This window comes from Megascapheus bottae, chromosome 17 (assembly GCF_031878675.1).
Source record: "Megascapheus bottae isolate mThoBot1 chromosome 17, mThoBot2.hap1, whole genome shotgun sequence".
NCBI lineage: Eukaryota > Metazoa > Chordata > Mammalia > Rodentia > Geomyidae > Megascapheus > Megascapheus bottae.
In genome coordinates this window covers 588,225-613,245 of record NC_143525.1, presented here as the reverse complement: position 1 = coordinate 613,245, position 25,021 = coordinate 588,225, and the positions used below count along the sequence as shown (strand labels likewise).

Below are 25,021 nucleotides of genomic sequence, written 5' to 3'. Positions count from 1 at the left end.
CCTATGGGACCGGGAGTTTGGCCTAGTGGTAGATTGCTTGCCCAGCAGGCATGAAGACGGGGGTTTGATTCCTCGATACCACATATAGAGAAAAAGCTGGAAGTGGTGCTGTGACTCTAGTGGTAGAGCTCTAGCCTTGAGAAAACCCAAAGACAATGCTCAGGCCCTGAGTTCAAGCCCCAGGACTGGCAAAAATTAAAAAAAAAAAAAAGTGGGACCAAAGGAGAACCAGCTTAGGAACTAGAGGACAAGACTTTAGTCTTTACTCCCTGCTTTTATCTGTGTGCATGCTATGACCTTTAGGAAATTTTCTGTCCCCCTTTTTTTTGTTTTTTAAACCAGTCCTGGGACTTGAACTCAGGGTCTGGGCACTGTCCTTGGACACTTTTTGCTCAAGGCTAGCACTCTACCACTTGAGTCACAGCAACACTTCCAGCTTTTTCTGTGTATGTAGTACTGAGGACTCCAACCCAGGGCTTCATGCATGCTATGCAAACACTCTCCTAGCCCTCTGTCCCCTTTTTGAGCTTCTGTTTCCGCCTCTAAAAGAGTCCATAGCTGAGTGCTGGTGACTCACACCTGTAATCCTAACTACTCAAGTGGCTGAGATCCGAGGATTGTGGTTCAAAGCCAGCCTGGGCACCAAAATCTGCAAGACTTTTGTCTCCAATTAACCACCAGAAACGTGGAAGTGGTGGGGTAGTATGCTAGCCTTGAGCTAGTGCCGAGGCCCTGAGTTCAAGTCTCATGATTGACAACAAAAAAAGAGTTCATTCTGCTGGTCTCACCTAGCACCTGAGCATCAAGTGAAGCAGGTCCACAGCAGACTCTACTCTTATCCAGTTATTTCCTCTGATATCCTGAGAGCCCTCTCCTGTCCCATCCTTGAGTATGCCTGCATGCCTGTCCCTTTTCCATCGTTCAGAACAGGAAGGGACCTTGGCGGTGAATGATGTGTCAACTTGGTTATGTCTTCTTTTCTTTCAGTGTTTGACCTCCTGAGAAAAGGGTGAGTTTCTCATCTGATAAGGCCGGTCACTTGTAAGCCAGTTTTCCTTTCTTCCCTCCCCATGACCTCCAGCCCAAGGGCCAGATACTGCAGGAGAAATCAGAGACCTAGACCTTGCCTTTAGAAATGCCAGTCTCTAGTAAATAAGAGGCTATTCTTTGAAGGCTGGTGGGGTTTGCAGGCTGGAAGTCAGAGATGCCTCTAGAAAAGGTGTGTGTGTGTGTGTGTTCATGCCCCAGACCTTGAAAAACTGGAAAGGTTGGATGGAAGAAGAGGAAGAAAGCAGTGTTTTCAAGAGAAATATAGAGGTGGAACCCAATTCTTATCTGCATTCAAATCACAAAAGCATTTTTTTCACTTTTTACTAAGTGAAAATCTATGAGTGGAATGGGTGGGACTCCTTGCTCCCATTTCTGAGAGGGAAAGTGAAGGATCTTCTTCCTTGACATGGGAAGCGGTCACAACTTATTTTTTGTTTTTAAAATTAAAAGCATTCTTGAGAAATCTCAAAAAAAAAAAAAAAGAAGTGAAGGATCACTGGAAAAATGGATTGCCCAGCATCACCCAACAAATTATTAATGAAGCCTCCTCTTCTCACATGTATGCCCTGTAGCCATGGAGCTGGACAGACTGGGGGGCACTCCCTGGGAAGTCCTGAATGCAAGCTGTAGCTTGTCTCTGTTTGAGGATTTTTTTTTGCCAGTCTTGGGCTTGAACTCAGGATATGAGCAGTGTCCTTGGACTTTCTCAAGGCTAGGGCTCTTCCACTTGAGCCTCAGCACCATTTCTGGCTTTTTTCTTGGTCCCACAGGACCAAGGAATGGAACCCGGGTCTTCGTGCATGCTAGGCAGGCAGTCTACCACTGGGCCAAACTCCCGGCCCTGTTTGAGGATTTCTTAAACTCTACTTTGGGGAGGGGGACAAGGAGTGCTATCTTTTGAAGGCTCAGGTTTTTGCCTGCATTCAAAACCAAGAAATATATGTCTATATTGTTATCCATCTCTGTAATAGAACAGTATCTATTTTTTATTATTACAGTTGCTGCTACCCAGTGAACTGATTTCATGACTGCTGGATTCAGAGTTTGGCAAACAATGTTCGACAAACATTGCTTTAAATGGCATCTTTGTCGTTGTTTGATTATAGATACTTTTAAATACTTAGAAGATACATAAACCAAGGGAAATTTAGATAAAGCCGATTTGAAATTAGGATTGAAAAGTGATACTTTCACATCTGCATGACATGGGAGCAGCAGGGGGCCTCCAGAGGTTCTGGGGGGCCTGTGCAGCCACGCGTTCCGTCCCGGCCCCAGCTCCCCCAGCCCCCCTGAGCACCTCGCGTCCGCTCCCGCCCCCAGGCCGGTCATGGAAGTGCCCTGCGACCAGCCCTTCCCCGAGAAGCAAGCTCGCCTCTACCTGCGGGACGTCATCCTGGGCCTCGAGTACTGTGAGTGTGGGGCGCCGCAGTCCGGGCTTGGAGCTGGCGGGGGTCGGGAGCCTCAGCGCCTGGGTTCAGCTGCTGGGCCCGGGTCCTACCGGCCCGGCGGCTCCGCCCCCGCCGCGCGGATCTGCCAATCCGCTGTCACGGAGGGCGGGCTGGCCGTGTGGGCGGCCCTTGCTCTCTTCACTGGGCATGCGCCAAGCTCCGGCCGGCTCCTGGCGGCGTGTGCGGGGTTCGGCCCTTATCTGTGCTCTGAGGAGTTCTTGGCCAAGTTTAGCCTCTCCCTAGGCCTCAGGAGACCGGGGACGAATGCGATTTGATTTATGCCCGGCTGTCTGGCACGGTGCCTGTGTGTGGGTGTTGGGAGGCTGGGTTTACCTTTACGGTGAAGAAGGGGGAGGCTGCGGGGAGTGGGTACGGGATGCGGCCGCAGCTTCTGTGTCCGGGATTAGCGTTCTCATTTGCTTATTTCGTTCCCGTCCTTCATTTATAAGTACCAACTGTGCGCCGGCTGGAGATTCCCCCGCCTGCCCCTAGAACTTCCAGGCGGATGTTTTGAGGTGGCGGCCTGGCCAGGCTGAGGAGGCCCTGGAGGCAGGGGAGGATGGGGAGCAGTTCCATTTGGTTGACTCATCCCGTGTGGGAGATAGTGATTGATAAGTGATGCTGGAAACACTGTCCAGGCCACCCCGGGAGGTCCGGGCGTGCCTCTGTAGAGGATTTGTAGGACTACAGGTTGTTGGCATTGGGAGGCTCCTGCTCCAGGTAGGCGAGTCTTCATCCATCTGAATCTCTGTGGAGCAGCTGGGTGGAGGGTGAGAGATGGCCAGCTGGCCAGGGAAAAATCTATTTCTATAGCCCAAGTGACAGATGGTGGAGCTAGGATTAGTGCAGTAGCAGTGGAGAGGGATATGAGGGAGGCAGGGTGGCCATGTGGGGTGACAGGTGTAGGTACAGCACATGCTCACAGACATCTAGGATTCCCACCTGGGTTGGGGACCATGGGGCGCTGCCTTTCTATCTAAAATCTTGGCTCTTTTTGGAACCAGATTCTCCCTGGGGGAGAAGGGTGGAGGCCCAGCTGAAGTGTGACCTAGAATATAACAGGAACAGGACAGGAGCCTCTAATATCCTCAGCTTAATGAGGTTCTTGGGGGAGATAGTCCATAATAGGGTGTAGAGTTGTTGGGAGGGGACATTTTGCCCTGGGTAAGGTCAGCAACAGTCACAACTCTACCAAACTACAGCTCTACCTTCTTCCTGTTTTGAACCCTTCTGAACTGCTGAGGGCCTGTTGCCTATCATCCTTAGCCACTGCAAATGAAAGCTCATCTTGTGTCGTTGCTGACTAAAGGCTCTCCAAGACCCAGCTGATCACTGAAGAGGTGCTCCCTGGAGTTAACCTCCTAGTTAGACTAGAGGTTTAATAGGCAGATGAACAGAGGCACTGCGGTGCCATGATTCAGGCCCTGTGGAGGGGAAATTGAGGCTGCCCAACACCTGATTCTCAGATGGGAGCAGGTACATCAGGGGAGGTGATGAGATGCAGTTGGATCTAGGAGTGGGAGAGAGGATATCTATCTATAGATCTACATCTGTTTATAGATACATAGAGATATTCTCTTATTACCTTATTTTTTTCTTTTTCCTCCTTCTTATACTGTGTATCCCAAGCTGGCCTCAATCCCTGATCCTCTTACCATAACTACCTACAAGCAGCTGGGATTATGCATATATGTGATCATACCCAGCTTAAAATGTATTTTGAACTTGAGTTTCTAGGACTCCTTGATGTGAGGGCTGCAGGGAGGTGGAGGATCCTGAGGTTTCTGGCAACTGGTGACATGTTTTTAAGGGAGCTCGAAAGATGGGGCGGGGGCAGTCATGGGCTTTCTGTTTTGCTTGTATTTGTTTATGGTGAGGGTTGCAGGCAGGAAGTCAAAATCAGAATTAGACATGTTATTGCAATGTATTGAGAGATGCTTTGATCTTGATGTCCATAGACATGTGTTTTGTATATCCCATATGGAGAGTCTAGAGTTTGGGGCAAAGCATATGGTTAAATGAAGCAGCTCATGAGTATCAGTACTCTGGTAGGGGCCATTGGTATTGTGGCTATTGGTAGAGGCACTCTCTCTCTCTGCCCTTAGCCTTCCTGTCCTCTGCTTCCTTGCCCTCTTTTCCTTCCCATCCTGTCTTCCTCCTCTACTACATCCTGGGGTCTGCTGGTCTAGCGGGGGGGGGGGGGCTTTTTCTGTTGAGGGTCATAATATCATTTGTGGGCCGTACAAAATTACTAATCTAGGCAGACAGCCACAGGCAGCTCACAAGAAGCATTCAAGAAGCATATGTGGGGCCAGGAGTATAGCCCCTGGCAGAGTGCTTGCCTAGTATGCACAGAGCCCTGGGTGCAATTCCTTGGTACCACATACACAGAAAAAGCTGAAAGTGGTACTGTGGTGCAAGTGGTAGAGCACTAACTTTGAGAAAGCTCAAGGATAGTGCCCAGGTCCCGAGTTCAAGCTCCAGGACTGGCAAAAAAAAAAAAAAAGAAGAAGAAGAAGCAGCAACAGCATATATGTTTGTCATTTGCCAAATGATTTTACAGAGCCCCACTGGCTGGACATTTCTCACCCCTTTCTCAGGAAAGGCATTTGCTGAACAGGGAGCTGACAGTGGATGGTTGGGAAATGGGGTCAGTGCCTTCTCTATGCTGGAACACCTGTGGTCATTTCAACTTGAGTGGCTTGTCTCTTTCTGGCAATGCTGAACCCTGGAAGCAGAGGCTCTGGGCCCGCTAGGCTATTTCTGATCTAGTTTAATCTTCTTGGAAATGGCTGACCTTATTTATCCTGGTGGTGCCAATGCCTGGGATACCCTGCTTTCCTAAAATCTCCAATCTCAGATCACTAGGGCTGAGCGGTACATCGGTAAGATACCACAGTTCCCACAGTCCAGTTCAGTCCTGGGAGCAGAGAGGTCTTTGACCAGGTTGGGTGACAATGAAACTGCAGATTGTGCTGCAGGCACCACATTCCTCTGACCTTCTTCCTCTGTGTCAGCCCTAGACTTGGAGCCCAATGACGCCTAAGATCCTTGTTCTGGCTCTGCTGCTAACTGCCTGGGCTGAGCTTCATGATGTAGTGGGTTACCCAGCCCTGCTGTCCTCTTCTGAGGTCCTCACAAGATGAGAGTGTGGGGGACTCTGCAGACAAGGCCAGGGAGGGAGGTCCCGGGCAGTGGGCCTCAGGCCAGCCCATCAGCTGCTTCTCTCTGCAGTGCACTGCCAGAAGATTGTACACAGGGACATTAAGCCGTCCAACCTGCTTCTGGGAGATGACGGGCACGTGAAGATCGCTGACTTTGGCGTCAGCAACCAGTTTGAAGGGAATGATGCTCAGCTGTCCAGCACGGCGGGGACTCCGGCATTCATGGCCCCAGAGGCCATTTCTGATTCCGGCCAGAGCTTCAGTGGGAAGGTGACTCCCAGGGCTTGGGTCAGGTTGGGGGCTCACATAGAGGTACAGAAAAGCTTGCAACAGGGGCCAGGTTCCAAATTGAAGGTGTCAGGGTCCTTGTTTTGAGGAAATGACATTATTTATCTCTTCTGTGAAGCCTGACTTGCTTCTCAACCTTGACTTTCTCACATTTTCCAGCCAAATGATCCCGGCCTCCTCTAGAGATGTTAATGCCAGTTGATCTGGGCTGTAGTCAGAAGGTAGAGGTGCCCTTGAGCTTCAGAGAATGGAGAGAATTTGTAAGAGATCCTAGGGCTATGGGGCTGGGCAGGGTTTCCAGGGCCTGGACATTTGGGCTTTCGGCTGAGTGACAGGTGCAGTAGGCAAAACCTCCTGAGAGGGAACTGCAGCCAGTGTGCTACCTGGGTCCAGGCCTGGCCTTACCTGTGGAGTTCAGAGTGCAGCTGCAGCCCTGCCATAGAGGGGAGGGAAGAAAGGCTGTTGGGCGCATATGAGATCTGGAGCTCAAACAACTCAGGGGTGTAAGTTTGGGATTTTATTATTTATTTTTTATTCTCTTGCCAGTCCTGGGACTTGAACTCAGGGACCGAGCACTATCCTTTGGTCTTCTCAAGGCTAGCACTCTACTACTTGAGCCACAGTACCACTTCCAGCTTTTTCTATGTATATGGTACCAAAAAATCAAACCTGGGTCTTCATGCATCCTAGGCACTCTACTATTAGGCTACACTCCCAGCCCTTTTGATTGATTTTTGATGGTTCTGGGGTTTTGAACTTGGGGCCTCACACTTTCTTAAGCAGGTACTTTTACTGCTGAACCATACTTCTTTTTTCTTTTGCTTTTTTCTTTTTGTGGATCATGGGGCTTGAACTTGGCCTGGGTGCTGTGCCTGAGCTCTTCAGGTCAAGGCTACCGCCCTACCCCTGGGCCTGGGCAGTGTCCCTGAGTTCTTCAGCTCAGGGCTACCACCCTACCCTTGAGCCAAGCCCCACATCCCATTTTCTAGAGGTTAATTGGAGATGAGAGTCTCAGGTCCTTTGTTGCCTGGGCTGGCTTTGAACCTTGATCCTCAGATTCTGAGGATCCTCAAATCTCAGCCTCCTGAGTAGCTAGGATTACAGACATGAGCCACGCTTGGCTCTTTTTCTTTCCTTCTTTCCTTCCTTCCTTCCTTCCTTCCTTCCTTCCTTCCTTCCTTCCTTCCTTCCTTCCCTCCCCCTCCCTGTCAGTCTGGCCCTTGAACTCTGAGCCTGGTGGTTGTCCCTGTTCAACTCAAGGCTTCTGCTCTACAGCATTGAGTCACAGTGTCACTTCTGGTTTTCTGGGGGTTCATTGGAGATAAGAGTCTTAAGGAGTTTCATGCCTGGGCTGGCTTTGAACCACAATCCTCAGATCTCAGCCTCCTGAGTAGTTAGGATTGTAGGTATGAGCCACTAACACCCCGCTGCTTCTTATTTTTATTTATTTACTTTTTGCCAGTACTGGGGCTTGAACTCAGGGCCTACCCACTGTCCTTGGACACATTTTTCAAGGCTAGCACTCTGCCACCTGAGCCACAGCACCACTTCCAGCTTTTTTTGTGTATGTGGTAACCAAGAAATCGAACCCAGGCTTTGTATATGCTAGGTGAGCACTCTACCACTAGGCCACACTCCAGCCCTGATCCTTATTTTTGAGATATAGCCTCACTTATCAGGACTTGCTCCTGGGAGAGATGTCACTACATTAGACTTCCTGGTATCTAGGATAGCAGGCCCTCATCACTGTGCTCAGCTCTTGATTGAGAAGGTTCTTTTTTTTTTTTTTTTTTGCCAGTCCTGGGCTTGAGCTCAGGGCCTGAGCACTGTCCTTGGACTTTCTCAAGGCTAGAGCTCTACCACTTGAGCCTCAGCACCACTTCCGGCTTTTTTCTATGTATGTGGTACCGAGGAATCGAACCTGGGTCTTCATGCATGATAGGCAAGCACTTTAACCACTAGGCCAAACTCCCGGCCTTGAGAAGGTTCTTATGTACTTTTTTTCTCTGCCTGGGCTGGTCTTATCTAGATTCTGGCTACTAGATCCTAGGTCCCTAACTACTTGTGAAAGTTGCTAGGATAACAGACATTATCCAGTGGCACCCAGCTGAAGATTATTTTTTATACTTTTTATTTTGGGTTCGGGTATAGCTGAGGTAGATTAATTGCCTAGCCTGTGTGAAACTCTGGGTATAATCCTTAGCACTACATAATAAAACAATAACATTTAATTTTGATATGGTTTCAAGTTTACAGAAAAGTTATAAGAATACTACAAAGAAATCAGGTACAACTTTGCCCAGATTTATCAATTGTTAATATTTTGGCTCATTTTTCTTTTCCTTGTCTCTCTCTACATATCTTTTTCAGTTTCTTCCCCCCCCTTCTTTTATCAGTCATCTGGCTTGAACTGAAGGCAGGCACTGACCCCGAAGTTTTTCCCTCAAGGCCAGCACTCTACCACTTTGAGCCACAGCTCTACTTCTGGTTTTCTGGAGGTTAATTGGAGATAAGAGCCTCACAGGCTGGCTTCAAACTGAGATCCTCGGATCTGAGTTGCTAGGATTAAAGGTGTGAGTCCCTGGTGCCTGGCTTCTTTTTCAATTCCATTTTTCTGAGCCATTTGAAGGTTAAGTTGGAGACTATGTCTCTTAAGATGCCTACCCATAGTAGATGTTTCCTAAGAATAAGGACATTGTCTTACATAGCATAATATAATGGCCAAGACTGAGACATTTATCACTGGTAAGACTTGTAGCCGGGTGCTGGTGGCTTATCCCTGTAATCCTAGCTACTCAGCAGATCTTCAGATCTGGAGATCGAAGTTCAAAGCCAATTTGGGCACAAAAATCCCTGAGACTCTTATCTCCAATTAACCATCAAAAAACTGGAAGTGGTGTTATGGCTCAGAATGGTAGAGCACTAGCCTTGAAGAGCTCAGGGAGAACGCCCAGACCTAGAGTTCAAGCCCTAAGACCTACAAAAAAAAAAAAAAGAAAGACTTGTATATTCGGGTGCTGATGGTTCATGCCTGTAATCCTAGATACTCAGGAAGCTGAGATTAAATTTGAAGATCACAGTTCAAAGCAAGCCAAGGAAGAAAAGTCCCTGTGAGACTTTTATTTCCAATAAACCACTTAAACCAGTTAACTTAAAAAAAAAAAAAGCCTATCTAGCGAATATAATGTAACCCTTCTACCAATTACAATTAAAAATAAATAAATAAAACAAATCAAAAAGCCATAAATGGAGGCATGGCTGAAATAGTAGAATTCAGTCTTGAGCGAAAAAAATGGAGCAAGAGCACCAGGCCCTGAGTTCAAATCCCAGTGTGGCAGGCAGGGCCTCACAATGGATAAGGGATACTTTTTTTGTGTCAGGAAGCAGGAAGTGGCGTGGGGATGGCTTCTCCAATGGTTAGTGGAGAAAGGACGATGCCTTGAAGCAAGAACTCGTTTACTGAGTATAAGTTCAATATACACAATAATTTTGGGGGTACATCTATGTCATAGAAGCAGCAAATGGGGAGGCTTAGAACCCCTGGAGGGCAGCAGCTTCTTTATGTTCATGCTTGAATCCTCAGTGCTCAATGGAAGGCCCAGCATGGAGCAAGGCTGTGGGAATTTTGTTGAGTAAGTGATGGAAGGAGGGTCCCAGCAGCCTACTGGGCTTTATGTATTCACTGGAAACTGATGTGAGCATGTTCTTTTTTTTTTTTTTCTAGGCCTTGGATGTGTGGGCCACGGGAGTTACTCTGTACTGCTTTGTTTATGGGAAGGTGAGTTCTGGGGATTTGGAGGGGAAACAGCTGGGACATCCCAGAGTTCTGGTCCCATGGCTGGGACCAGTGAGCCAGGTATGAGTGACAGATGCAGGCCCTTCCCTACGTCCACCTGGGACTCAGGTCTGAGGGAGAAGGGTTTTTTTCTTCTGTTTTTCTCTTCACTCCCTGGTGATGGGAGGGAGTAACATGGGGTTCCAGGATAGCAGGCATCTGAGGGAGCAGTCAGATGGTGTTGCTTCCTGTCCAGCCAATGGGCCTCTGTCCCCTCTCCTTTAATGCTATTCACGTATCCATACATGCATGTAACCAAGCGCTCCCTGCGCTGGGTCAGACTAAGCCTTGGGGACATCCAACTCTGACTTGACCAAGATGTCTGCCAATATTTGACTCAGCTCTAGTGACCACACTGGGGGACAGCCGGGATCTTGGCAAACACATTTCCAAATGCCAGGCCCTGGGAGTGAAGGCCTTGCTCAGGCAACTGTACCACCTTCAGGTATAGTGGGCCTCACAGTTCCCTCATCAAATCATGTGTTGAGTCCTATTTGTTGAGCCCCTGCTTTGTGCCATGCCCCAGACAAGTTTAGATGAAGTCCCTCAAAGTAGATCCAAGAGTAATTAGGGACCCTGACAGATGCCTGCTGTCCCCAGCCCCCCACCAGACACCCCACCAGCATAGTCATGACCCTGCACTTACAACCCCTATCTGCCTTTCCATGCCACAGTGCCCATTCATCGATGACTATATCCTGGCCCTGCACAAGAAGATCAAGAACGAGCCCGTGGTTTTCCCAGAGGAGTGAGTTGTCCACCCAGGGAACCAGGGGGCTCTGCCCACTCCTGGGGAGGAGTATCTGACTTTTAGCAGAGCTTTTGCCCTTTGAGGACCACACCCCAGCCTGCAGAGTTGCAGGTGGGGACGCTGATCCCTGAGAGGGGCCCCTGGGCAGGTGGAAAGCAGAACTCTTGAGTGGAGGGTTTCCAAGGCGTGGGAGTTGTATCTCATTGGATGGATGGGACTGTCAAGCCTGGAGTGTGTTGGGATTGGCCCTGGGTCATGCATTCATACCACAGCTTCCTTGAAGGCCAGCCTGGGTCAACAGAACTAATGTCACACAGATCCCAAGGGGAACTTCCTCTTTTCTCACAGAGAATGAGGGTCTTCCACATACCAGAATGCTGTCCATTTTGCAGGTGGACAAGCAGAGGCCCTAGAGGAGAACTAGGTTTGAGGGCTGAGGTTGGATTTGATGCCCTGTCTCCTCCCCACTCCTCTCATTACTGAGATATCTGAGCTCTGGGGTGGCTAAGGAGGCTCCTTCATCATCCCTGCTTCTACGGATGGTTTTGGCTGCTGTGGCTTCAGCCTGGCTCCCTGACTTCTTATTTTTAGAACCATCTACCATCAGCTCGAGTGGCCAGGGTGGGAAAGTGACTGAAAGTGACTGGAGTTGTCCTCTGATTCTTGTCCTTTTTGCACCCACTGCCTGTGTGGTCCCCAAGCCCTGTCAAGTCCACCTCTTATCTATCTTCAAGCCCTGTTGCTTATGCCCCTGCCCAAGTTCAGGCCTTAGCCCCTCTCCCCATACTTCTCCAGCCATGACTTCTTTGGCCCTCTCCTGTCTATCCAACACAGGCCTGGCAGATGTTCCTAAAACACAGTGGATCTGACTAGCTTATTCTTAACATGGTCCAAGGCCATAGCATTCAAGAAGTTTTGGAGCCCTGTAGCTACTCAGGAGGCTGAGATCTGAGGATCGAGGTTCAAAGCCAGCCAGGCATGAAAGTCTGTGAGACTCTTATCTCCAATGAACCACCAGAAAACTGGAAGTGATGCTGTGACTCAAAGTGACAGAGCACTAGCCTTGAGCTGAAGGTTTAGGTTTTGTAGCCATGACACTACCCAACTAGAGTCAGTCTACCTCCTACTAGCCTATAATTTCCTGGTTTCTTGTCTTCCTACCGTGGCCTCCTGTTCAGGAGTTCCTTCTGGGACCTAGGAGATTTCAGAGACTAGGAGTTTTTAGGGACTAGGAGATTTCAGAGACTAGGAGTTTTTAGGGAGGGAAGCCCACAACATGGGTACTCATTCTTCCCCAGTTTTGAACAGATGGCTACTCCAGGAATGGTAACAAAGAAGCTGTGTTTGAGTGGCATTGGCTGCCATTAGGCTGGTAGTCCTGTTCCCCTCTTCCCAGATTCCTGTCCCTGCCCACACTCTCCTAGGTGGCAGTGTAGCAACCTACTAGCCTCCTTGGGCCTAGGTGCCCCTCAGCTAGACAGAGGACCTTTCCTGCTCATGTGCAGGTGGAGGGAAGAGAGTGAAAGTCCCTCCTGGCTTTTCACATTATCCTCATCATCTTGGCCACTTGGAAATTGTCCAACCCCTTAGAATAAGTTGTTTGTAGAGCCAGGAGTGTGGCCTAGGGGTAGAGTGCTTGCCTAGCATGTATGAAACCCTGGGTTCTATTCCTAGGTAGCATATACACAGAAAAAGCCGGAAATAGTGCTGTGGCTTGAGTGGTAGAGCACTAGCTTTGAGAAAGCCCAAGGACAGTGCCCAGGCCATGAGTTCAAGCCCCAGGACTGGCAAAAAAAAATTGTTAAGCTGGGCTCGGTGGCTCATGCCTGCAACCCTAGCTGCTCAGGAGGCTGAGATCTGAGAATCGTGGTTCAAAGCCAGCCATGGCACTAACGTCCATGAGACTCTTATCTCCAATTACCACTAGAAAACTGAAAGTGGCGCTGTGGCTCCAGGGGTAGGGCGGTAGCCTTGAGCTGAAAGCTCAGGGACAGTGCCCAGGTCCAGAGTGCAATCCCCACAAACAAACAAACAAAAAAAGTTGTTTATGACCTCTGCCCCAGACCTCTGTACTGGTTCTGAAACTCCTTCTCGCTGGATGTGTCCTTGTTTGTCCATCTAGGGAGGAGTGTGGGTTGAGCGTCAGCCCCTAGGGTGGGGAAAAGGGGTTCACATCAGTGCACCTGTGTCTTTATTCTTCCCCTGTCTAGGCCTGAGGTCAGCGAGGAGCTCAAGGACTTGATCCTGAAGATGCTGGACAAGAATCCTGAAACGAGAATTGGGGTGCCTGATATCAAGGTCAGGGGACAGGAGGCCTTGGACTGGGCTGGGCTCCACAGAACAGGCCTGGCTCCCCTTCCTGAGAGCCTGCCCTGGAACATGAAGTGTCTTGGGTTTGGGGGCTTTGGACTTCCTCAAGGTCATTGCTGGTAGGAAATCTTAGATCCTTGCTGGTTTGGTATCTTACCACTTACAGCCCTAGCCTCTCTTTTCTTCTGGCTCCACAGTTGCACCCCTGGGTGACCAAGCATGGGGAGGAGCCCCTTCCCTCAGAGGAGGAGCACTGCAGTGTGGTGGAGGTGACTGAGGAGGAAGTAAAGAACTCAGTCAAGCTCATCCCTAGCTGGACCACAGTGGTACGATCCTTCTGGGAAGATCTGAAGCGGGCATGTGGACTGCTTGAACTAGCTCTGTGCTTGGGCCTTTCGGGAGGACACCCGGGTGGCAGCTTTGGTGACCCCTGCTTGCTTGCTGGAGGCCTGTGGAGAGAGGGTATGTTATGGAGTCTGAGCCTTGTGGCCTGCTCACTGGAAGCTTGGTGAGGACAGAGGATGACTTAGAACTTATAAGCCAGAAAACTTGGGGAGACTGAATTGCTTTTCCCTGGGCACTGCTCGGGTACCCAGGCTGTGACAGTGAAAATGTTCTGAGGCCTTCTAAGGAGTGGCTGCAGACACTACAACCATCCTCTCAGGAGCCAGAGCTGCCAGTGTGCCCAGGTGTCTAGGGCCTTCATTCCTCATGCTGTCCTGTGCTCCCCAGATCCTGGTCAAGTCTATGCTGAGGAAACGTTCCTTTGGGAATCCATTTGAGCCGCAGGCACGCAGGGAAGAGCGGTCCATGTCTGCTCCAGGGAACCTAGTGACGTATGTACCGTGGGCCTCCTCTGTGGGCTGCTTCCTGGGCTGCGATTGGCTGCTCTTATAGAGCCTGTCCCCACAGCTGAGTCTCAGAATAGGGCCCCAATTGCACCCTCTACCCTCTCAAGATGGGAGCTTCCTGGACAACCCCTACCCCAGGCTGGGCCCAGCGTCCCTCATGCATACACTGTTAATGAGAAGCTCACCCTGCTTTCTGATGCTCATGTGTTCCCCAGAAAGGTGTCTACAGACATCAGCCCAGCTCTCAGACAATTGTTCTTTCCCTTGTGTTCTTCCAAGGAATGTCCTCATAATAACAAGAGGTGGAGCCTAGGAGAGGCCTAATAAGGAGGGATCTGTAGCTTTCTGTCTCTTCAGAAAGGTGGTCTGGGCCTGGCACCCTTGGCTGACGCCTGTAATCCTAGTTACTCAGGAGGCTGAGATCTGAGGACGCAGTTCAAAGCCAGCCCTGGCAGCAAAGTCTGTGAGACTGTGGTCTCCCATTAACTGCAAAAACATCGGAAGTGGTGCTGTGGTTCAAGGGGTAGGACAGTAACTTTGAGCTGAAAAGCTCAGGAACAACGCCCTGGCCCAGACTTCAAGGCCCATGACTGACAATAATAATAATAAAGAAAGGTGGTCCGGGATCAGGCACATTATCTCCTGAGTTCATTAAGTCTCAGGGCTTAAGAATTGCACTTGGTGTAGAGGGATCCTACAGAATTTGACAAAAGGGGCCAGTTTTGAGAGCAAAAGGGAAAGCTATTAATTATCACAACAGGCCAAGCAGAATTAGGGCTATGCAGTCAAGGCTAGACTATCTGGTCAATCCAGTGGTGCTTGTGGCCTTCTGCTCCCTAATGGTGAAACAGGTTAAGAACATTTATGCCAGTCCTGGAGCTTGAATTCAGGGCCTGGGCACTGTCCCTGAGCTTTTTTGGCTCAAGGCTAACACTCTACCACTTAAGCCACAGCACCACTTATAGCTTTTTTCTATTTATATGGTACTGAAGAATTGAACCCAAGGCTTCATGTATGCTAGGCAAGCACTCTAAACTAAGCCACATTCCCAATCCTGCACCTACTTTGTATTCTGACAACTGATCAGAATTGACTAAGTCCTTTCTAGTCATCAAATTCTGTAGTCCCATTTTAAACACTTTATTCCTACAAATCCCCCTTCCACCTCTCTGCCTTTGTTTGCAACTTTAATGAGTTTCACTGTGCTGTTTTCATATACAAACACAATGTACATAAGCATATTTATCCCCCATCACCATGTCCTTCTTGTTTCCTCCACTCTGATTTCACACTAATTAAGCCTACATAAGGGAGAAAATATACAACAGGGATCTCTATAGTCTGTTTGCATTTTTTTGCTTACCATCATGATCTTTAGTTCTATCCACTTTCCTACAAATGTCATAAATTTATCATTTTATATTGTGGCTAAATACTCCTCTACTGTATATACACACCACATTTTCTTAGCTCATTCTTTGGTTGTTGGGCACCTAAGATGATTCCATAGCATAACTTATGAATAGATATGGGTATATCTCTTGTATATTGACTTACATTCCTTTGGATACATGCCTAGGAGTGGTATAGCAGGACTTTTGATAGTTCTATATTTGGTTTGTTTGAGGGACCTCCATACTGATTTCCAAAGTGGCTGCACCAGTAATCCCTCCAGCAATACACAGAAGATCCTCTCCCCCCCCCCAACACCTCAGCCTTCTATCCTTATTTGTTTTCTTTTTCTTTTTGTTTTTTTCCCCCACCTCCCCCCACTGCTTTGTTTTCTGGATAATAGCCATTGTAAATAGGATGAGAAGGAATGGGAGTGTTATGATTTATATTTCCTTTGTGGCTAAAGTTGTTTTTGTTTTATTTTGCTTTGCTTTGCTTTGTTTGAGGATCCTGGGGCTTGAACTGAGGGCCAGGGCATTGTTTCTGGAGCTTCTTTTGCTTAAGTCTATCCTTGATCCACAGTGCCACGTCTGGCTTTTTTTTCTTTTTCTTTTTCTTTTTTTTTTGGCCAGTCCTGGGCTTGAGCACAGGACCTGAGCCCTGTCCTTGGACTTTCTCAAGGCTAGAACTCTACCACTTGAGCCTCAGCACCATTTCTGGCTTTTGTCTGTGTATGTGGTACCGAGGAATTGAACCCGGGTTTTTGTGCATGCTAGGCAAACACTCTACCACTAGGCCAAACTCCTGGTCCCACTTCTGGCTTTTTGAAAATAAGAGTCATGGATTTTCCTGCCCCAGGCTGGCTTCAAACCAAGATCCTTAGATCTCAGCCTCCTGAGTAGCTAGGATTGTAGATGTGAGCCACCAGTGCTGCCATGTTGATTTTGTTTTTGGCCATCCCTGGGGCTTGAACTCAGGGTCTGAACCCTGTCCCTGAGCTTCTTTTTCTTTTACTCAAGGCAAGGCTAGCATTCCACTATGTGAGCCACAACATCACTTCTAGCTTTTTCTGTTTATGTTGTCTTAAAGAATCCAACCCCAGGGCTTCATGCATGTTAGATAAGGACTCTATGTTTAAGCCACATTCCCAGCCCCTTGTTAATGTTTTTTTTTTGGGGGGGAGGGGTATTTTTGTACTTGTTTTGATCACTCTGTCCAATTTGTTAGCTCAATTATTTGTTTTATGTTTATTTTTTGAGCCCTTTGTAATTCTGGATATTAACCCATTGTTAGATAAGTAACTGACAAAGGCTTTCTACCTTTCTATGGATGTCTAATTCTGGAATTTTTGGGGGGGGTCAGTCCTGGGGTTTGAACTTAGGGCCTGAGCACTGTCTTTGAGCTTTCTCAGGCTAGCACTCTACCACTTGAGCCACAGTACCACTTCCAGCTTTTTCTGTATATGTGGTACCCAAAAATCGAACCCAGGGCTTCATGCATGCTAGGTGAGCACTCTACCACTAGGCCACACTCCTGGCCTTTTGTTTGTTTTGCAGAAGCTTTTCATTTATCATTTCTGTTCTTATTTCTTGAACTATTGGAGTCCTATTCAGAAAACCATTGCTTATTCCTTCAAGTATTTTTCCTATAGTAATTTCAGTGTCAATTCTTATATTAAGGTCTTTGATCTACTTTGAATTGACTTTGTACAGTGAGTGAAAAATCTAGTTTTAGTCTTTTATGTGTAGATAGTCAGTTTCTACATCATTTGTTGAAGAGGGTATCTTTTTCTAATGTACATTTTTTGGTACTTTGTTCAAAAGTCAGATGACTAGCTATGTGAACTTCAAGTCTATCACATTGATTTTCATGTCTGTTTCTGTGCCAGTACTATGCTGTTTTTTTTTAATGTATTGTTATTATAAAGGTGATTTACAGAGGGGTTACAGATCTGTACTTCAGATAAAGAATACATTTCTTTTTGGACAGTGTTACCTCTTCTCTCACACTCTCCCAGTTTTTCCCTCCTCTCCTCACCCACAAGTTGTATAGTTCATTTTCAAAATAATGTCTAGTGCCAGGTGTGGTGGCTCACGCCTGTAATCCTAGCTACTCAGGAGGTTATCTGAGGATCAAGGTTCAAAGCAAGCCGGGGCACAAAAGGACCTGAGACTCTTATCTCCAATTAACCTCTAGAAAATGAGAAGGGGGGCTTGGCTCAAAGGGTAGGGTGGTAGCCTTGAGCTGAAGAGCTCAGGGATAACACTCAGGCCCAGAGTTCAAGTCCCACAACCCACCCACACACACACACAAAGATGGGCGTTTCTACCACTTGAGCCACTCCTGCACTTACAGCTTTTTGCTAGCTGTAGATACGAGTAGATAAGAGTTTCGTGGCCAAGAGGCTAAAATTTGAGGTTCAAAGCCAGCTTGGACAGGGAAGTCTGTGAAACTTTTACCTCCAAATAACCACCAGAAAACCAGAAGTGGTGTTGTGGCTCTTAGTAATAGAGCACTAGCCTTGAGCAAAAACAGCTTGAAGACAGTGCCTAGACCCAAGTTCAAGGCCCAGGACCAGGAAAAAAAAAAAAAGTGTCCTTGACTTTTTTTCTTGGGCTGGTTTTGAACTGCAATTCTTAGATCTCAGCCTCCTGAGCAGATAGAATTATAAGCATGAGCTACAAATACCTGACCCAATTGAACTTGGTTTTCAAGGTTTGTTTTGGTTTTTTGCAAGTCCTGGCTTTCTGTCCTTGGGCTTTCTCAAGGCTAGAGCTCTACCACTTGAGTCACAGAACCACTTCTGGCTGTTTCTATGTGTGTGGTAGCAAGGAATTGAACCCAGGTCTTCATGTATGCTAGGCAAGCACTCCTGGCCTTTCAAGTATTTTTTTTTTTAGAACTTTTTGCAACTATGTTCATTAAAGAAAAGTCTTCCTTTCTTACTTTCCCTCTCCCCCACCTTACTTAACTATCCTTATCCAGTTTGGCATCAGAGTAACACTGACTTCATAGAATGAGTTTGGTAACATTCTTTCTCTTTCTGTTTCATAGAATAGCTTGAGGAGCATTGGTATTAGTTCTTTAATGGTTTCATTGAATTCAGCAGTGAAAACAGCTGAGCTTTTGTTTGTTGGAAAATTATACTGTTTCAGTATCATTCATTACAAATTAAACAAAATTGTTTGTATTCTCTTTATCCATTTTGATAGGTCATATTAGTAAAAATTTACCCATTTTGTCTTCATTTTCTGGCTTATTAGAATATGGTTTTATAATATTCCCTAATGATTCTCCGAATTTATTGTAATATCCCCATTTTCATCTCTAATTTTATTTATTTGAGTCTTTTAGTTTTCTTGTTTTTCAATTTTGTTCATCTGTTCAAAGAACCAATTCTTTGTTTCATTGATCTTTTATATTGTTCATTTAGTTCTGCTTCATTTATGCTCTGATCTTTATTAAGTTTTGGTTGTCTTGTTCTTGTTTTTCCTAAGGTCTTTGTTTTTCAGTACCAAGTTATTGAACTCAGCTGCTCATGCTTGCTAGGCACGGCACGGTGGCTCACATCGGTAATCATAGCTACTCAGGAGGCTTAGATCTGAGGATCACACTTCCAAGCGAGCTTGAGCTGAAGTGCTCAAGTCCGTGAGACTCTTATCTCCAATGGACCACCAGAAAACCAGAAGTGGTGCTGTGGCTCAAGGGGTGGGTGGTAGCCTTGAGCTGAAGAGCTCAGGACAAGTTCAAGCCCTAGGACCAAATAAAAAAATTAATTTTAGTTATTTTTTCCAGTGAACATCTCAAGTTTTTGTTCATGCTAACCTTGTACTGCAATCTTCAGGGTAGTTGGGTCTGCTATCTAGCTTGATGAGTCAGATAGGATTTCTTTAAGTTTTTTCCCTGGGATGGCCTCAAGCCAAGATCTCTGCTCTCTGGATAAGCTGGAATTTCAGATGTGAGCCACCGTGCTCCTTCAGATTGCTTTAATTTTTTTTTTGCCAGTCCTGGGCTTGAGCTCAGGATCTGAGCACTGTGCTTAGACTTTCTCAAGGCTAGAGCTCTATGACTTGAGCCTCAGCACCACTTCCAGCTTTTTTTTTTTTCTATATGTTTGGTACCGAGGAATCAAACTCAGGTCTTCGTGCATGCTAGGCAAGCACTCTACCACTAGGCCACCTTCCCAGCCCTCTGTCAAAACTTTTTTATGGCCTGAAATGTTTGTCTGTTTTGGAGAAAATTGTGTGAGCTACTGTTAGAAACTGCATATTCCATTGAATTGAATACTCTGTAGAAGACTGTCAGTTCAGGGCCAGGAGTTTGGCCTAGAGGTAGAGTGCTTGCCTAGCATGCACGAAGACCCAAATTTGATTCCTTGGTACCACATATATAGAAAAAGCCAGAAGTGGTACTGTGGCTCAAGTGGTAGAGCTCTAGACTTGAGAAAGCCCACGGACAGTGGTCAGGCCCTGTGTTCAGGCCCCAGGACTGGCAAAAAAAAAAAAAAAAGACTAATTCCAATGTTTAATTCTGAGGTTTGTTGATTTTTTTTGATCAGGATGATCTATTGTTGAGAATGGAGTGCTGGAGGCACTTATTTTTGCATCTCTGTCTCTTTATGTCTAGTGGTGATTGCTTCATAAAATTGGATGTTCAGTGTGTGTGTGTTTATTGCTATATATTTATATGTATCATCTTCATGAATATGTAATGAATTTTAATCTCTCCTAATCTTGGCTTTGTCAGATATGATGAAGCTAGCTATCCTTGCTTACTTTTTTTTTTTTTTTTTTTTTTTTTTTGCCAGGGCCTGGGTGCTGTCCCTGAGCCTCTCTGTGCTCAAGACTGGTGCTCTACTACTTGAGCCACAGCATCACTTCCAGCTTTTTCTGAGTAGTTTATTGGAGTCGATAGTCTCACAAACTTTCTGTTCAGGCTGACTTCAAACCGAAATCCTCAGATCTCAGCCTCCTAAGTAGCTAGGATTATATATGGCTAATGCCAAGCTTCTTACTTACTTTTTCTTTTTGGTGCTAGTACTCGGCCTTGAACTGAGTCAGGGTCTAGGCACTGTCCCTTAGCTTTTTGCTGAAGACTAGTCTCTGCCACTTGAGCTACAACTTCACTTCTGACTTTGTGTTAGTTAATTGGAGTTAAGAGCTTCACTGAGTTTCCTGTCGAAGCTTGCTTTGAGACACTTCCCTCAGACCTCAGCCTTCTTAGTAGCTAGGATTATAAGCATCAGCCACCGGTACCTGACCTTGTTTATTTTTGACTTCTGCTTGTTTGCTTAACATGTCATTTTCCATTTTTACCGCTTTCAGTCTCTAGTGTCTTTACCTGTGAGGTATTTTTGTTTTGTTGAAAAAAAAATTGGATCTTTTTTTTTTTTTTGCCATTCCTGGGGCTTGAACTCAAGGCCTGAGCACTGTCCTTGGACAGTTTTTTGCTCAAGGTTAGCACTCTGCCACTTGAACCACAGCACCACGTCTGACTTTTTCTGTATATGTGGTACCAGGGAATCAGACCCAGAGCTTCATGCATTCTAGGTGAACACTCTACCACTAGGCCACACTCCCAGGCCCTGGATCATGTTTTTAGTATAGTCATCTGATCTGAGGAGATAGGACCACTTACATTTAGGCTTATTATCATTAATTTGTGTGTATGCCTTTCCTGGGGCTTGAACTCAGGGTCTAGGAGCTGCCACTGAGCTTCTTTGTAATCAAGGCTTTACCATTTGAGCCACAAGCTATACTTCTGACTTTTTTGTTGGGGGGGGGGGGTAGTTTATTGGAGATGAGTCTCATGGACTTCGCTTCCCAGGCTGGCTTTTTTGTTTTGTTTTGTTTTTCCCTTGCCAGTCATGGGGCTTGAACTCAGGGGCTGGGCACTGTCCTTGAGCTTTCTCAAGGCTAGAGCTCTACCACTTGAGCCATAGCACCACTTCCAGCTTTTTCTGTGTATGTGGTACCAAGGAATCAAACCCAGGGCTTTGTGCATGCTAGGCAAGCACTCTACCATTAGACCACACTTTTGTTCTCCCAGGCTGGCTTTGAACTATGATCCTCAAATCTCAGCCTCCTGAGTAACAGGATTACAGGTATGAGCTACCAGTGCCCAGCTTAGGCTTATTATTGAAAAGTCTTTGTTGATTCTTGTGAATTTTTTGCCCCAGATTGAGAACTAAGTTTTTTTTTCTTTGCCCTATTGATTTTAGGGTTTTGTTGCTTTAGTGAGTTGACGTGTTTGATTCTTTTCTAATTTTCATATGTTCACTTGCTAAGTGAAATTTTCAGAAAAGATTTTTACCTTATTTCAGAGTTTCAGCATATGTTCTTGATTCGTTGAATTTTATTGTTGTGCTGGTCCTGAGGCCTGGTGCTGTCCGTAAGCTCTTTTGCACAAAATTGGCACTCTACCACTTGAGTCACAGCTCCATTTCTGGCTTTTTGGTGATTAATTGAGATATGAGTTTCACAGACTTTTCTATTCAGGCTGACTTTGAACTCTGATCCTCAGATCACAGCTTCCAGAGTAGCTAGGATTACAGGTATAAGCATGGGGGGTCAACTATAGGAATCCAGTAGATATGGAACCAAATTCCATGACAGTGCCCTGTGAGCAAGGGAAAACAGTGCCAGTGAAAGACCCTCCACTCACACATCTGCTGAGGGCTAATTGAGATCGTTGACCTGACTGATCTGCCAAGGACACCAGGAAAGTCATCGTGGCAGAATCATCAGAGGCTCCTGAGAAGTTTATCTCAGGAAAGCAAGGAGCCACAGAAGGGTTGTAAGCTGAGTCAGGGGATGGGGAAGGAGGGAGGCTCCAGGGAACCCATGGGATATTGGAAAGAGTGTGGGATAAGCATGCATTTATGAATGTGTGAGAGTGACCCCTCTGTACATGCTCTGACCCTTGGGATCCCCCTGCCCCCTGTCTCTCCTCATAGGAAAGAAGGGTGTGGTGAAGTGGGCAAAAGCCCGGAACTCCCTGGTGTCCAGGAAGATGAGGCTGCATCCTGAGTCCCTGCATGTGCCCAGGGCACCAGCAGCATGTTCATCCCACACCTCCAGAAGTCCACCGCCCTCATGCAACATCTGCCTCTGCAGGCAGGAGGCCGGGACTGCCCCCTCTCCCCGGCCCCCTCCCTTGTTTTGCTGCATGACCTGTGTACAGGCATGTTCAGGGACAGCATTGGAATGTGTGTCATCTGCAGCATGGTGGGACAGGGCTTCTGAGGGGCCTTCCTTTTGGTCCTGGTTCTCCCTGGCCTAACTCGTCCTGTGGGGAGCCCAGGTTCAGAACAGAAGGGAGGAGACCAAGATGGCAGGTGGAGTCTTGGCTTAACTGCACTCTGAGACCGCCATGGTGGGGTGAGTCTGGCTCAGCTTCCACACCGCAGGGAGGAGTCTGTCCTGGGCATAGAGGTGCCTGAGCTCCTTTCCACACACAATGCTGTTAGGAAGGCTCTGACCTCTAGAATGTATGTCTGGACCTCACCAGGAAGAAGGCCAGAATTGGAGATGAAATTCAAATTCCTTTTTTTGTTTTCATTTGTCTTTTATTTTTAATTTTCACATGGGGCCTGGAAGGAGAAAACTACTGGGGATCATACTATGGCCTTTCTCACCACTGGGAGTGGTTCCCAGCATACCCCTGACTTGTCAGCCAGGGGGACTGGCTTGACCTTCCTGGATTGTGTTTTGTATCCAGCACCACTCAGAAAATGGCCTGGACTGAATCAAGCTTGGAATCCAGGCTTGAACTGGGAGCAGCAACCCTTTCCCTCCCACCGCACTCCGTCCCAAGGCTTCCCAGAGCAAAGCCTGCAGAAGTGGCATCAGGGTGACATCAGCTGAGGGCTCACAGAGCTGTGGTCGTGCAAAGGTGGAATTAACTGGAATCCTCTGATGCTTCACCAGCCTGCCTGCCACTTCCCTCGGGTGAAAGATAAACTGTTAGATTGGGAAGCCTCGCCATACAAGAGACCCTGCGCCATGTGTACCCTGGCAGGTGGGCAGATCGCTCTGCCAGTTGCCTCCTCCTAAGATGGTGGACAGTCAGCCTGCTCTGTGTGGAAGAGGGAGGCACCCACGTGGATGTGTCCTTCCTTGCAGGTTTTGTCTTCTCACTGAGATAATGACTGCTTGGCCTGCATGATGTTTACTGACTGAATACGTACAAAGGTTGATCTCTAAAGAGAAAAAAAAAATCCTTTTTGTGGGCCACAAAAGGGATTTCCACTACCTGTATGGATTTCATATTATTGGAGGACTTGCTTGAAAGAGAGGGGGGACTGAGAAGAGGTGAAAGGGGGTCACCCCATGTCCTGCCACCTCTCTGCTCCTGTGGGAATATGTCACACCTCCATGCACACATGCGCATACAGTGTCATCTGCTGCACATAGCACACTCGCATGTCTTATACCGGTACCTGCATCTGTAACATAATTTCTATGTCTATTTAAGGCTGGGAGCAGAAGATTGCCCATTATCAATGGGCTCCGAGTTCTCTCCAACTCCTCTGTGCTGAGGCAGCCAGTGTGACCCAGGGCTTGATACAAAATAATAATACAATACTATCTTTAAAAACACTTTTATAGAGTTAATGGGAGGCAAGTTAAAATCCAGTGACTGACAAGAAAGTGTCTTGAGCATCTCTGGGCTCATCGTTGCAGGGTCCAGGGTTTCAGGAAGCTTCAAGGATTGGACATCTCTGGAAGAAAGCATGGAGGTGGGTGGCTGGCACCACTGTACCAGGCAGAGCCATGATAAGGGCTCTCACCCGTTGCTAAGGGTTTGGGTTAGCATCAGTGTTTCTGAATGTAGCACAATTGAACAAACTCTATAAGAGTGTTTTAAAAATTAACTTCCCAGGAAGTGAGTTAAACAATAAAAACCTTTTTAAGTTAAAAAAAAAAGTGATAGGCTTTGTGTATACACATTCTGTTTCCATGTTTATGTTCTTTTCCTGTGCTGGGTCAGCTGATACTGCTCACAGTTTTCCAGAAAGCTTTTTGTTGTTACCTTTTTTTTTTTTTTTTGGCTGTCTATGGGGCTTGAACTCAACGTCTGAGTGCTGTGCCTGAGCTCTTTTGAGCCACCGTACCACTTCAATTTTCTGGTGGTTAATTGGAGATAAAAGTCTCAGGGACTTTGCTGTGCAGGCTAGTTTCAAACCAGAATCCTCCGATCTCAACCTCCTGACTAGCTAGGATAACAGGTGTGAGCCATTGACATTCTCATAGGATGTTTGAAGCATTCCACCACAGTAATGTGAGGAGCCCTGTAAGAGAAAGAGAAGTTGGGGGAGGAGAAAGGCAGAGGAGAGGGTTTGCTCATTTTCCTTGAAAGATCTCATGGGCCCTTCTTGAAGAGCCAGTAGGCTGCTCAGGGGGGCACTTGCCTATTTCCTGGCACAGAGATCTGGGCCAGGCAGGAACCATTACTGTACCTCGTGGGGCAGAAGTTCCTGGGCCATGTCATAGGAGTCAGTGTCCTTTCTGCACCTGCCCTAGCCCTAGGCCCTGACCCCTACCTTTCATAGGGTCTTTCAGGGAAATGACAGCTTTGAGTTTGAATTCAAGCTTTCTTACTTAACTGTATTAGTCTTGGGGCATTGATTCCCTTCTGGGTTAATGTGTATGATAACAGCATCTCTGTTTTTTTCCAGCCATTCATGTGGGATTTGTATGTGCCACAGTAAAGTCACCAGCACTTAGTGAATTGAGCTAGGAATCATTTTAATAGCTGCACACTGACTGCACCGCACCTTCAGGCTGAGAGAACAGCCTCAAGCTTCAGTGGAGCTGAGTTTTTTTTCTTTTTTTCTTTTTGCCAGTCCTGGGGCTTGAACTCACGGTTTGGACACTGTCCTTGAGCTTTCTTAAGGCCAGCACTCTTATCACTTGAGTCATAGCATCCAC

At 47.0% G+C, this 25,021-nt stretch overlaps 1 protein-coding gene across 2 annotated transcripts in view; it reads left to right on the top strand.

Moving 5' to 3' along the window:
* The window catches only part of Camkk1 (calcium/calmodulin dependent protein kinase kinase 1), a 35,904-nt gene extending 11,088 nt beyond the window's left edge, over positions 1–24,816 (top strand). Inside the window, exons 8-16 of one of the 2 annotated variants that reach the window (XM_090349333.1) lie at positions 988–1,009; positions 2,371–2,459; positions 5,733–5,932; positions 9,675–9,728; positions 10,460–10,533; positions 12,747–12,834; positions 13,044–13,172; positions 13,579–13,682; positions 22,045–24,816. In XM_090349333.1, coding sequence (XP_090205459.1) covers positions 988–1,009; positions 2,371–2,459; positions 5,733–5,932; positions 9,675–9,728; positions 10,460–10,533; positions 12,747–12,834; positions 13,044–13,172; positions 13,579–13,682; positions 22,045–22,117 — 833 coding nt within the window. In that variant the 3' untranslated portion in view covers positions 22,118–24,816. The remainder of the gene's footprint in view (positions 1–987; positions 1,010–2,370; positions 2,460–5,732; positions 5,933–9,674; positions 9,729–10,459; positions 10,534–12,746; positions 12,835–13,043; positions 13,173–13,578; positions 13,683–22,044) is intronic. The other variant, XM_090349332.1, reaches the window with a different exon arrangement.
* The last annotated feature ends 205 nt before the right edge of the window (positions 24,817–25,021 follow it).